The sequence below is a fragment of the Schistocerca nitens genome, chromosome 3, assembly GCF_023898315.1.
Source record: "Schistocerca nitens isolate TAMUIC-IGC-003100 chromosome 3, iqSchNite1.1, whole genome shotgun sequence".
NCBI lineage: Eukaryota > Metazoa > Arthropoda > Insecta > Orthoptera > Acrididae > Schistocerca > Schistocerca nitens.
The window spans coordinates 647,769,841-647,782,956 of NC_064616.1; the positions used below are offsets into that span (position 1 = coordinate 647,769,841).

At 40.9% G+C, this 13,116-nt stretch overlaps 1 protein-coding gene across 2 annotated transcripts in view; it reads left to right on the forward strand.

The window, feature by feature from the left end:
* The window catches only part of LOC126248604 (myb-like protein Q), a 221,544-nt gene that overhangs the window by 140,683 nt on the left and 67,745 nt on the right, over positions 1–13,116 (forward strand). For both annotated transcript variants that reach the window (XM_049949740.1, XM_049949741.1), the window contains one exon: positions 133–1,516. In XM_049949740.1, the coding sequence (XP_049805697.1) occupies positions 133–1,516 (1,384 nt within the window). The remainder of the gene's footprint in view (positions 1–132; positions 1,517–13,116) is intronic.

The window sequence follows — 13,116 nt, forward strand, 5'->3', positions numbered from 1 at the left end:
TCTCACCCTTATAGATATTATGAACAGTGAACACAGAGAACTGTAATTATGTTTGCAGAGATAGTGTTTATTCTTTATATTCAGCTCATGTAAAAACTATTAATGAACAGACAGTAACTTCATGATTTTCAGGGGGTTCGGATTGGTCCTCTAATGGGCTTTCTGTGGCACACATACCAGATGTGCTGCCTCCGGTACACTCTTCAGAAGACTGGCAAGCAGCATTTGGATTTTCAAACCGGACAAAAGAAACCACAACTTCACAAGATAAGTGTGTCCGTGAAGGTAGTAGGGATGACGATGATGAGGAGGAGGAGGAAGAGGAAGAAGAGGAGGAGGAGGATGAAGATGAGGAGGTGGAAGATGAAGAGGAAGAAGAAGAAGAAGAGGAGGAGGAGGAGGAAGAGGATGAGGAGGAGGAGGAGGGGGGTGAAAATGTTGAAAGATCAGTAAGAATTGCTTCGGAACGATTTAAAAATGCGCAAGGGGGCTACAGAATTAATAATATTGAACATATTATACGCAAAATGCACAAGCTCCCTTTCAGTGAAGTAAATGGTGTGGACAGCAGTGTTATTGTTAACTGTGAAACTACAAAAATTGCTTCAGGAAATGGGTATGTTTTCCACAAGGTGCTTTCTAATGGGTTTGTTGAAGATCCAACAGTATATGTGATAGGTAGCAGTCGTCATGAATTCTCAGGTCTCCAGAATGGCTCGATGCAACATGTGCGTAATGGATTCTCTTCAAAGATTGTAGACAAACGCTACCCCGATATTCACAGGAGGCGGGAACACCGTAAAGAAAAGCAAGGTTGCGTGTCTAATAGTAACAGAGGAGTTGTGAAACAATCTAGGAAGAACAATCGTAGTGCTACGGTTAGTGAACTGCCACACCACAGTTGTGACACGAATGATTCTTCTTTGGAAGATGATCGTTTTTCAAGCTACGGTGGCTCGGAAAGACAGAGAAATGGTAATGACTCTTCAGACAGCTGTGGAGATGTAGATAGAGAGGATGAGTTTTGTGAAAGGGTCAAAGAAGAAATCAGACAAGAAGACAATATACGTGCCCCAGATGATGAACTGGACTTCGATCCTTTCCATGAAACCCAGAAGGCCTTGGCTGAAATGATTGAGAAAGAGACAATGATGTTGTCTGTTAGGCAGCAGGAAAGTTGTGGGAATGACCAAGTGCAGCACATCCATCTGAAACAGCATCAGCGGCAACACCACCAACAGCAGCATCACCACTACCATCACCATCACCACCATCACCACCATCACCACCACCATAGCCACCACCACCACCAGCAACAACAGCAGCAACGGCAACACCACCATCACCAACAACAACACCAGCAGCAGCAGCAGCAGCAGCAACAACAACAACATTACCAGCATGGGGGACACAGTTTTCATGGATCAGCCAGTGCACAACAGCAGTTTCTGTATGGAGGGAAGATACTTACACCATACACTAATGGTGCAAGTTCATATCTCCTTCATAATCAAAGGTAAAAGAAATAGAGTTTTTTTTATATGTAATTTTGTATAACTTTGCACTTTTGAGAACTTATTGCTGTTAATTGAAATGCAGAAAAGGCTGAGCACTAAATAAATGCACAAACACTGAAGTGAAGCACGCAAGTTGGATATCCAAGTTAAGGCCAGTTCACATTGACCGCCAGGACATGGCACCATCTCGTCAAGGTGTATTCACACTGTCAGTCACATCACAGCGTGGAAAGTCAATTAAAGTCATGTGATATCAACACACATGGCTGTCCTCAACAGTTTTTTTGTGCGAGTTGCTATCTTCGCAAGATTACTTTCAACTGTTTCTATGTGCAAAGTGCACACACAAAAAGCAATAGCTTACGCTAAGGTGAAAGTCATGGGATAGCAATATGCACATATACAGATGGTGATATTGTCACCTACATAAGGTATAAAAGGACAGTGCACTGGCAGAGCTGTCATTTGTACTCAGGTGATTCATGTGAAAAGGTTGCCAACATAATTACAGCCACACAACGGAGTTAGCAATCTTTGTACACAGAATGGTAGTTGGAGCTAGATTCATGGAACCTTCCACTTTGGAAATAATTAGGGAATTCAATACTCCATGATCGACAGTGTCAAGAGTGTGCTGACAATACCGAATTTCAGTCACTACCTCTCACCACAGATAGTGCAGTGGCCAACAGCCTTCATTTACCAGCTGAGAGCAGTGGTGTTTGCATAGAGTTGGCAGTACTAACAGAGAAGCAACAGTGATTGAAATAATCACAGAAATCAATGTGGGACATATGGCAAACATATCTGTTAGGACAGTCCAGTGAAATTTGGCTTTAACGGGCTACGTCAGCAGATGATGTGTGCGAGTGCCTTTGCTAAAAGCACGTCGTCACTTGCAGTGCCTCTCCTGGGCTTGTGACCATATTGGTTGGACCCTAGATGACTGGAAAACCATGGCCTTGTCAGATGAGTCCTGATCTCAGTTGGTAAGAGCTGATGGTAGGGTTAGAGTGTGGCACAGACCCCTTGAAGCCGTGGACCTAAGTTGTCAACAAGGCACTGTGTAAGCTGATGGTGACTCCATCAACTGAACTAATCATAGACTCAAAATGGTTGTGTTCGCCTACTTGGAGACGATTTGCTGCCATTCATGGACTTCTTGTTCCCAAAGAGCAATGGAATTTAATTGACTTGAAGAACATTCTGGACAATTCGAGTGAATGATTTGGCCCCCTGACTGCCTGACATGAATCCCATTGAATAATTATGGGACATATTGAGAGGCTAGTTTATGCACAAAATCCTGCACCTGCAGTACTTTCACAATTATGGATGGCTATAGAGGCAGCATGGCTCAGTATTTCTGCAGGGAATTTCCAACAACTTGTTGAGTCCATGCCATGTCGAGCTGCTGCACTATGCCAGGGAAAAGGAGGTCTGACATGATATTACGAGGTCTCCCATGGTTTTTGTCACCTCAGTGTATATATGTGTATGCTGGAGACCACACCTGAGCAAAAATGGCATTTATTGGACTCAAGTGTTTTGCAGCTTGCAGACTTATCTTGTATATTAGAGAAGGAAGACAGAAGTGCAGAACAATGCAAAAAAGAGTGTGGGACTGAAAAATATCATTATGTGGTACAGAAGGGGAATTTCACACATTATACAAGGAGCTCAATGAGGAAGAATCTGCGTTTTATAAATATTTGAGAAAGTCAAATCGTTTTTCATTTGTTATGTCAAATTGCACCCATAATTACTACAAGGAACACAGTGTTATGGGCTGCCATAGTGAAATCTCTCTCAATATCTTTCCCTTCAAGATTTATAAGTTTTCTTTACGTCTTATTTTTGGCTTTCAGCATTCTCAGTACAGCCCCAATACCTGTCAATGTCTGCAGAATCCAGGCAATTTTAGCTATGTCCAAAAAAGTATGTCTTGGAAAGTTGTAAACGTGTAAATGTATAAACACAAAATTAACAACAGTTTAAGCCCAGTTTGTCTATGAACAAAATCCAGTCTGGTATGACATGGACAAATTATATTATTTAAATAACATTGTTTTTGTAAAATTAAGAGTCATACATTCGTATAAGTAGAGTAAATGAGTTCATAAATACATAATGATCAGTGCTGAATGTAGAATTTAAATGCAATATCACTTTTTGCATGGAATCTTACTGCTTTTTGGTATGGAATATTTTAAAACAGGGTTCCATACATAACCCCACACAGCTCTGTCCACACTGATACTTTGTCTCCTTGCGAGATGCTTTCCCATTTCCTTTGATTTTGAAAAAAGGAACATAACACATGAGAGGCATACTTTTTTCTTGTGTATGGTAAATGTTTCAGGAAATGTCTGTGTGTCAGTCTGCCTACAGATCTGTTTCTGGTATTTGGAGCTGATGGCATATGATCCTGAGCCATCTTCATAGCAAGATTGGTAATGAAATCAGTTACTATCATTTTCTTGGTCTGTAGTGAACTGTGTAACCAAAATGCATTTTAGACTCGTAGTAGGAGCAAATGAAAATACAGCTTCCACCACCATTTTACAGTTCTGTGCCTGAACTCACTGTACTGCAGTCACTGGTCTCCAAGGTCCACTCCAGCCTTGTTCACTTCAGTTAACTAAGATGTGAAGGGGCTACATGTCTTGTGAACAATTAATGTGCATCCTTTTTGTCCTTCCACTTCATTGCCAGGACATTTACTTTTTGTCTGTTTGTCATTTCACCCTTCTTCAATTTAGCTGTAATCAAATGTTCAGGCACTGACACTCTGTTCTTATTTACAGTCCTACAATACCATTACCTTCGCAACATAACTGCTCAAAGACTTCTGGACTGGAATAGGATCTATCGAATAACTAAACAGTATGTCATCATTCAAGCAACTGCTACTAGACAGCAGCCTTATAACAACTGCTGCTGATGAATTGTCATTGTTGTGCTTTCCAGTATAAACTTTCAAGTTTGCAACATAGCTACTGTTAGTGTCAGCATGTATAACTTCAGTCCATACTTCTGTGGTTTATTTTGCATGTAAATATGAAAACTGACATGGCCACAGAATGGGCATATACATTGATCAATTTTTCAGAAAGCCATAAGCTCGAACGTATTGCTCTTTCAAATTACTGTAGTAAGGAAGCACTTTGAAAAGTGGATGAAAGCCTTCTTCTGCTGGTTTCTTTTGGTCAGAGTTATCAACAGTATGAAGACATAAAAACATTTGCATGAAATGTAAATGACTCATTATTTGCAGACAAAAATTACAACTGACTACATTGTTAGTGCTCCAGTGATCTGATAATTTTGGCCTATGTGACACACACACATGAAGCACAATGCTCAAAAAGCCATCTAATTTCAGCTAGAGATACTGGCTTCCAGGAACTGAGTACTGAATGAGGTTTCGGTTTATTTTTCCAGAACTTTCTTTGAATTGTTTGTGATGCATAGAGATTTGTTTGAGACTTCAGTCATTTTGTATCCTCGTCAGTTATGTGAATACACTAACAAAACTAGCACTGAACTCAGGTGATCCGTGTCCGGAGCTCTGTTCAGTGGTATTTGTGGAGCAGCCTCACATTCACTTCATTCACCAATTTCTGTCATGGAAGGAGCAGTAGCACTATATGTAATGTCATTATCACTACTGTAGTTTTCTGATGAATTGCTTTCGGCTGATTCTTCAACTAAAAAAATGGGAAGAGACATAAAAACTACTAATTTTGTGAACTTACAAATGCTATTTATCTGCTTTTGTCAAATGCTGTAAATATGTTTTGTTGTAGACTTTTACAAAAAACATACTCCATAAGACAACTGTTTCACCCAAGTCGTTATCTTCAGCATCAAGAATATAGACAATGTCACCAAAATTCAGCAAATTGACAATTTCTTCATCAGATAAACCAAAACGTGCCGCATCTGTTACAAAGTATACCAATAATGTGCTCTATTCTCAGTCGAAAACAAAACTCATAATGAATGAAGTAGCATGAAAACAAGATGCACATTCATGTCATCTGTCCACACAACTAGTAACTACAGTATAAACATCATATATCAACAGTCAGAAGTGCGAAAACAACACAGAGTGCTTTTTAATCAACACAGTACACGCCCGTAGAACCTACGGGCTTGGTGCTTTTGGAAGGATGCACGGTGCATAGAATCTACAGGCTTGGCACTTAGTGTTAATAGTTAAAAGTGCCTTACTGTGCTGGGGTTAGCTAGTGAAATCGCATAAATATTGACCACTGGTGTTTGCAAAACTGTTTCACACGCAATCCAGAGAGCTAAAAAACAATAAATAAACCTACCACAAACACACATTGAAATGAACAACTCTATTACACTAGGTGACTCTATTACACTAGTATCTGGACACCCCCAAAAACATATATTTTTCACATTAGGTGCATTTTGCTGCCACCTACTGGCAGGTACTCCATCTCAGTGACCTCAGTAGTCAATAGACATCGTCAGAGCAGAATGGGGTGTTGCACGGAACTCACGGACTTCGAACGTGGTCAGGTGATTGGGTGTCACTTGCGTCATATGACTGCATGCGAGATTTACACACTCCTAAACATATGTAGGTCCACTGTTTCTCATGTGATAGTGAATGGAAACGTGAAGGGACACATACAGCACTAAAGCGTACAGGTCGACCTCATTTTCTGACTGACAGAGACCACTGACAGTTGAAGAGGGTCGTAATGTGTAATAGCCAGACATCTATCCAGACCATCACACAGGAATTCCAAACTGCGCCAGGATCCACAGCAAGTACTAAGACAGTTTGGCAGGAGGTGAGAAACCTGGGATTTCATGGTCGAGCAGCTGCTCATAGCTCACACATCACGCCAGTAAATGCCAAATGACGCCTCGCCTGGTGTGTAGGGAGTATAAACATTGGAGAACTGAGCAGTGGAAAAACATTGTGTGGAGTGAAGAATCACGGTACACAATGTGGCTAGCCGATGGCAGGGTGTGGGCATGGTGAATGCTCGATGAACGTTATCTGCCAGCATGTGTAGTGCCGTCAGTAAAATTCAGAGGCGGTGGTGTTATGGTGTGGTCGTGTTTTTCACTAAGGGGACTTGCACCCCTTTTTGTTTTGCATGGCACTATCACAGCATTGGCCTACACTGATATTTTAAGCACCTTCTTGCTTTCCACAGTTGAAGAGCAATTCGAGGATGGCGATTGCATCTTTCGACATGATTGAGCACCGGTTCTTAATGCATGGCGTGTGGCGGAGAGGTTACATGACAATGTTGTTGTTGTTGTGGTCTTCAGTCCTGAGACTGGTTTGATGCAGCTCTCCATGCTACTCTATCCTGTGCAAGCTTCTTCATCTCCCAGTACCTGCTGCTACCTACATCCTTCTGAATCTGCTTAGTGTATTGATCTCTTGGTCTCCCTCTACGATTTTTACCCTCCACGCTGCCCTCCAATGCTAAATTTGTGATCCCTTGATGCCTCAAAACATGTCCTACCAACCGATCCCTTCTTCTAGTCAAGTTGTGCCACAAACTTCTCTTCTCCCCAATCCTATTCAATACCTCCTCATTAGTTACGTGATCTACCCACCTTATCTTCAGCATTCTTCTGTAGCACCACATTTCGAAAGCTTCTATTCTCTTCTTGTCCAAACTGGTTATCGTCCATGTTTCACATCCATACATGGCTACACTCCATACAAATACTTTCAGAAACGACTTCCTGACACTTAAATCTATACTCGATGTTAACAAATTTCTCTTCTTCAGAAACGATTTCCTTGCCATTGCCAGTCCACATTTTATATCCTCTCTACTTCGACCATCATCAGTTATTTTGCTCCCTAAATAGCAAAACTCCTTTACTACTTTAAGTGTCTCATTTCCTAATCTAATCCCCTCAGCATCACCCGATTTAATTTGACTACATTCCATTATCCTCGTTTTGCTTTTGTTGATGTTCATCTTATATCCTCCTTTCAAGACACTGTCCATTCCATTCAACTGCTCTTCCAAGTCTTTTGCTGTCTCTGACAGAATTACAATGTCATTGGCGAACCTCAAAGTTTTTACTTCTTCTCCATGAATTTTAATACCTACTCCGAATTTTTCTTTTGTTTCCTTTACTGCTTGCTCAGTATACAGATTGAATAACATCGGGGAGAGGCTACAACCCTGTCTCACTCCCTTCCCAACCACTGCTTCCCTTTCATGCCCCTCGACTCTTATAACTGCCATCTGGTTTCTGTACAAATTGTAAATAGCCTTTCGCTCCCTGTATTTTACCCCTGCCACATTCAGAATTTGAAAGAGAGTATTCCAGTTAATGTTGTCAAAAGCTTTCTCTAAATAACATTCCTGTAATGGACTGGCCTGCACAAAGTCATGACTTGAATCGTATAGAACACCTTTGGGATGTTTTGGAGAGCCAACTTCGTGCCAGGCCTCACCGATCGACGTCAGTACCTCTCCTCAGTGTAACACTCCGTGAAGAATGGGCTGCTATTCCCCAAGAAACCTTCCTGCACCTGATTGAACGTTTGCATGTGAGAGTGGAAGCTTTCATCAAGGCTGAGTGGGCCAACACCACAATGAATTCCTGCATTACCGATGGAGGGTGCCACGAACTTGTAAGTCATTTTCAGTGAGGTGTCCAGATACTTTTAATCACATAATGTACATTACTTGATGGGTACTTCACAAAACAAGCATTTTGCCACTGTTGCAGTTTCTGAAGGTGACATTCCATTTCTGTATGAAACATTACAAATACCTGACAACATATAAATAAATTCCACTTACTTGTCAATTTTATTCTGCCCACAGTAGTTTTTTTTCACTTCAAATTGCAGCCATATTGCAATCCATTTCATTGTAGAATATTAAATACGGCACTGGTATGTATAAAAACCCACTTCATAAATGTAATAAAGGGCAAGTAATTTAGTGTAGTCAAGTCGTACGGTTCAGATTGCTGCCTGACTGCTTTTATCAATCTTTTGTGATTGATTATAAAATTATAAATTTCAACAAAAGAAATAATAAAACAAAAAAATTTATAACCAACAAAAAAACAAACAAACACTAAGAATAACAAGTGATATCAACCCAAAAACCACGAAGAAACAAAATATGGAGATGAGTCCGTGGCTGCGTATCAGGAGGAGATGAAGTTGGGGGCTACAGGATCAACAATGGATGATAACATTAGCCATCATAACTTCTTTCCCGAGAAACCTTGACAGCGACATGACATGATGGCCAGCACAGATTACTGCTATTTGAAATGAGTTGCAGAATGTTTTGACATGATGTGACGGCCAGTATGAATTGGCCTTTAGTGTACAGCACAGTATTTCTGTACATAGCTAGTTTTCAACACATTTTCAGTATGCTTAGTGGTTGTTTTGTCTCAGACAATTGTTTGTATTCCTCATAGTATTTTCTGTTGTTGTTCTAAATTCTGTTACACAGAAATTATTTTTTTTTTTTCAGGCTGTGACAAATGCCATTAATTTCTTGAAATTAATTGTTCATGACCAAATCTGTTCTGTTTTGCTGCATTGTTGCTTGCAGATCTTGTCCATTATAAAATCACACACAGTGATGAAATTTAGTGATAGGCAAAATGCTAATGCTTGGATAAAATTACTTTGTGATTCACATATCAGCAAGTTGAGCAGTAGGGGCCATGCATCAGCCAATTGCAGATGTTTCTTGGGCTCCACATGCTCATTGTGTTGCCTGTTCTGAAGAGACAAGTCTTGCCAGGTGATGTGGACTGCAGGAGTTGGGAGGGGCTGGCAGGACAGACTGGAAGGGTGGGGGGAGGGGGGGGGGGACTGCCTAATATGTAGTGATTTTTTACGTGTTTTGTAGTGCCCTCCCCCTCCCCCGAGACTATCATCTTACAATTGCTGTTCACACCACTGTTCAGTATTTTAAATCATCATCAATAATAATAATTGTTTGGTTAACTGCCCTCATTCTGCTCTTTGTTTCTCAGTGCATTTGTCACAGGTATTGCAGCAGTCAATTTCAGTTTAGCCACTCAGTTAGGTTTAATAATTTTCCTTCAGCTCCATTCTGTTCACACCATATTTCCTATTTCATCATCTTATCAGCACAAAAAAAAAAAAATAGACAAACAGCAGTGTCTCTTTATTTGTTTCCACCATATTTGTCATTACCTTCAATAAACTGCCTGAGTTTTGTGACATATTGTTTATAAAGATCTTCATTGTTTCCTATATAGTGTAATGGTACAATATCAAACAAGTCACGTCAGTTATGTGATCAATGCCACTACTGTGAACCTAAAAGGTATCTTTCAGTATTATTGTGTAGATTAAAATGTCAGTGGTTCTCTTTTAAGTATTACACACTACTGGCCATTAAAATTGCTACACCAAGAAGAAATGCAGATGATAAACAGGTATTCATTGGACAAATATATTATACTAGAACTGACATGTGATTACATTTTCACGCAATTTGGGTGCATAGATTCTGAGAAATCAGTACCCAGAACAACCACCTCTGGCCGTAATAACAACCTTGATACGCCTGGGCATTGAGTCAAACAGAGCTTGGATGGCGTGTACAGGTACAGCAGCCCATGCAGCTTGAACACGATACCACAGTTCATCAAGAGTAGTGACTGGCGTATTGTGATGAGCCAGTTGCTCGGCCAGCATTGACCAGACGTTTTCAATTGGTGAGAGATCTGGAGAATGTGCTATCCAGGGCAGCAGTTGAACATTTTCTGTATCCAGAAAGGCCCGTACAGGACCTGCAACATGCGGTCGTGCATTATCTTGCTGAAATGTAGTGTTTCGCAGGGATCGAATGAAGGGAGGAGCCACGGGTCGTAACACATCTGAAATGTAATGACCACTGTTCAAAGAGCCGTCAATGCGAACAATAGGTGACTTGAGACGTGTAACCCATGCCACCCTGTACCATCACGTTGGGTGATATGCCAGTATGGCGATGACGAATACATGCTTCCACTGTGCGTTCACCATGGTGTCGCCAAACACGGATGCGACCATCATGATGCTGTAAACAGAACATGGATTCATCCGAAAAAATGAAGATTTGCCATTCGTGCACCCAGGTTCGTCGTCGAGTACACCATCGCAAGTGCTCCTGTCTGTGATGCAGCATCAAGGGTAACCGCAGCCACGGTCTCAGAGCTGATAGTCCGTGCTGCTGCAAACGTCGTCGAACTGTTCGTGCAGGTAATTGTTGTCTTGCAACGGTCCCCATCTGTTGACTCAGGGATCGAGACGTGGCTGTACGATCCGTTACAGCCACGCGAATAAGATGTCTGTCATCTCGACTGCTAGTGATATGAGGCCGTTGGGATCCAGCACGGCGTTCCGTATTACCCTACTGAACCCACCGATTCCATATTGTGCTAACAGTCATTGGATCTCGACCAACGCAAGCAGCAGTGTCGCGATACGATAAACCGCAATCGCGATAGGCTACAATTCAACCTTTATCAAAGTTGGAAATGTGATGGTACGCATTTCTCCTCCTTACATGAGGCATCACAACAACGTTTCACCAGGCAACGCCGGTCAACTGCTGTTTGCGTATGAGAAATCGGTTGGAAACTTTCCTCATGTCAGCACGTTTTAGGTGTCGCCACCGGTGCCAGCCTTGTGTGAATGCTCTGAAAAGCTAATCATTTGCATATCACAGCATCTTCTTCCTGTCGGTTAGATTTCACGTCTGTAGCACTTAATCTTTGTGGTGTAGCAATTTTAATGGCCAGTAGTGTAGTATTGTTCAGTTAACATCTTGAAAACTGCTATTTTTTCTATGGCAAACACACATTAAAAGTAAATACTTTCAGTAAATAAATCTTAAGTGCTGTTCTGTTAATACATTGATCAATTGAAGCCCGGGTTAGGTCATCTATAGTTCATTTTTATTTTGTCTGATTTCATGTACTACTTTTGAGTGAACCACTAATGGTGATGAAAATAGCACACTTTTGAACCACTGTGGAATTCACACAATAGCAAATGAAAGTCAACTAAAACCTATATTCAGCAGTAGTGAGATCTTTGATAAAATACAGTTTGTCAAAATTATAGTTAACAGAACGATAGTTACAAGAAACTTGATCCACTTAAGTAGAATGTCAGTCTACAAAAGAGGTTTTACAATGAGACTGACTGTTGAGAGTGAAATGAAACACACTATCACCATATGGTATAACCATAGAAATAAATGCAGACTTACGAAAACATCCAGTTCATTTGTGCACATGCTTATCAGTTGTAACATTGTAGTTGAAAGTTGCAACCACCCAACAGTGGACTAGGAACTTTACAGTTATACAAGTGACACACAAGACAAAATTTACTCTGTTCTAAAAGCATTACCAGCCATCTACTTTGAGAATTAGTTTGAAAGTCTATCTGACATGAAGACACTTAAGATTTTCTGAGCAATAGGATAGTTTTACTAGTGTAAAATATAACTCCCATCTCTGAAGCCATTTACGCCGACACTGGACTAAGAGATTGCGAGGCAGTTGTAGAAAAAATTATTGCCACGATATGAAGGACAACTATCTGCCATGGTAGCTGAATGGTAGCTGAATAGTTAGCATGACTGACAGCCATGCCAGGGACCTGGATTCGATTCCTGGTATTGCCATGGATTTTTCCATGGTGGGAGGACTGGTACATGGTGTGCAGTCATCCTCAAGTCCAAGTGAGGAGCTTCTCAACCAATTGGTAATGATTACATTCTCAAGAAACATGACAGCAACCAGATGAGCTGTGTGCTGACCACATGCTCCTTCATACCGCACGTGATGATGCCATTGGCAGATGATGTCAGGGCAGTCAGTCGCCCAACTGACCCGTCTAAGGCCAGAATGCAGAACTTTGCGTAGGGTACATAAAACATCTTCATGTCCAGCAAACTGGGCATGTTGCCAGCCAAGCCTTCTCAAACAAAAGCTTAAACATTTCACTGTGGCAATAACCAAGGTGGCCTCAATCAAGTTTTGGAAAATAGCTGGAGTCTTCTAGAAAAACAGGTGGAACAGCTAAAAATGATGAAGACCCTCCACAGCACAAGGAGAGTGTACAAAGCTTCAAAAGTAATAGTGATTGTTGCATAAAGGTTTTGAAGGAAAGTGGAGAATTGTAGCGTAAAAGTGCCTAAACGCAATCAGTTTATGGAAACATGCTTGTCTGTCAGAAGTACAATATGTCTTCAATGAAAGTTGTAGTTTTGAGGCAGCCAATAGTACATACTTAATGATACACAAGTAAAATGAAAGCTGACAACTCAGCAATGCCCCAAAGGCCCAATGCAATTTGTGTCACATTTTACACAGATGTGATAGGTGCATTACTGTCACTTGTAAATAAAATTTACTACAGATGATTAGAAGAGTAAATTTTGTCTCTGTGATTGCAAGACAATAAAAGTCACAGCTGCCTGAAAGACCAACAGCAGAATGTACCTCATAATTGCTGCCCAGCATCACAGATTTCTATCTGCTGCAGAACACTGAAATTTATTTTGTGATGAAACAAAAG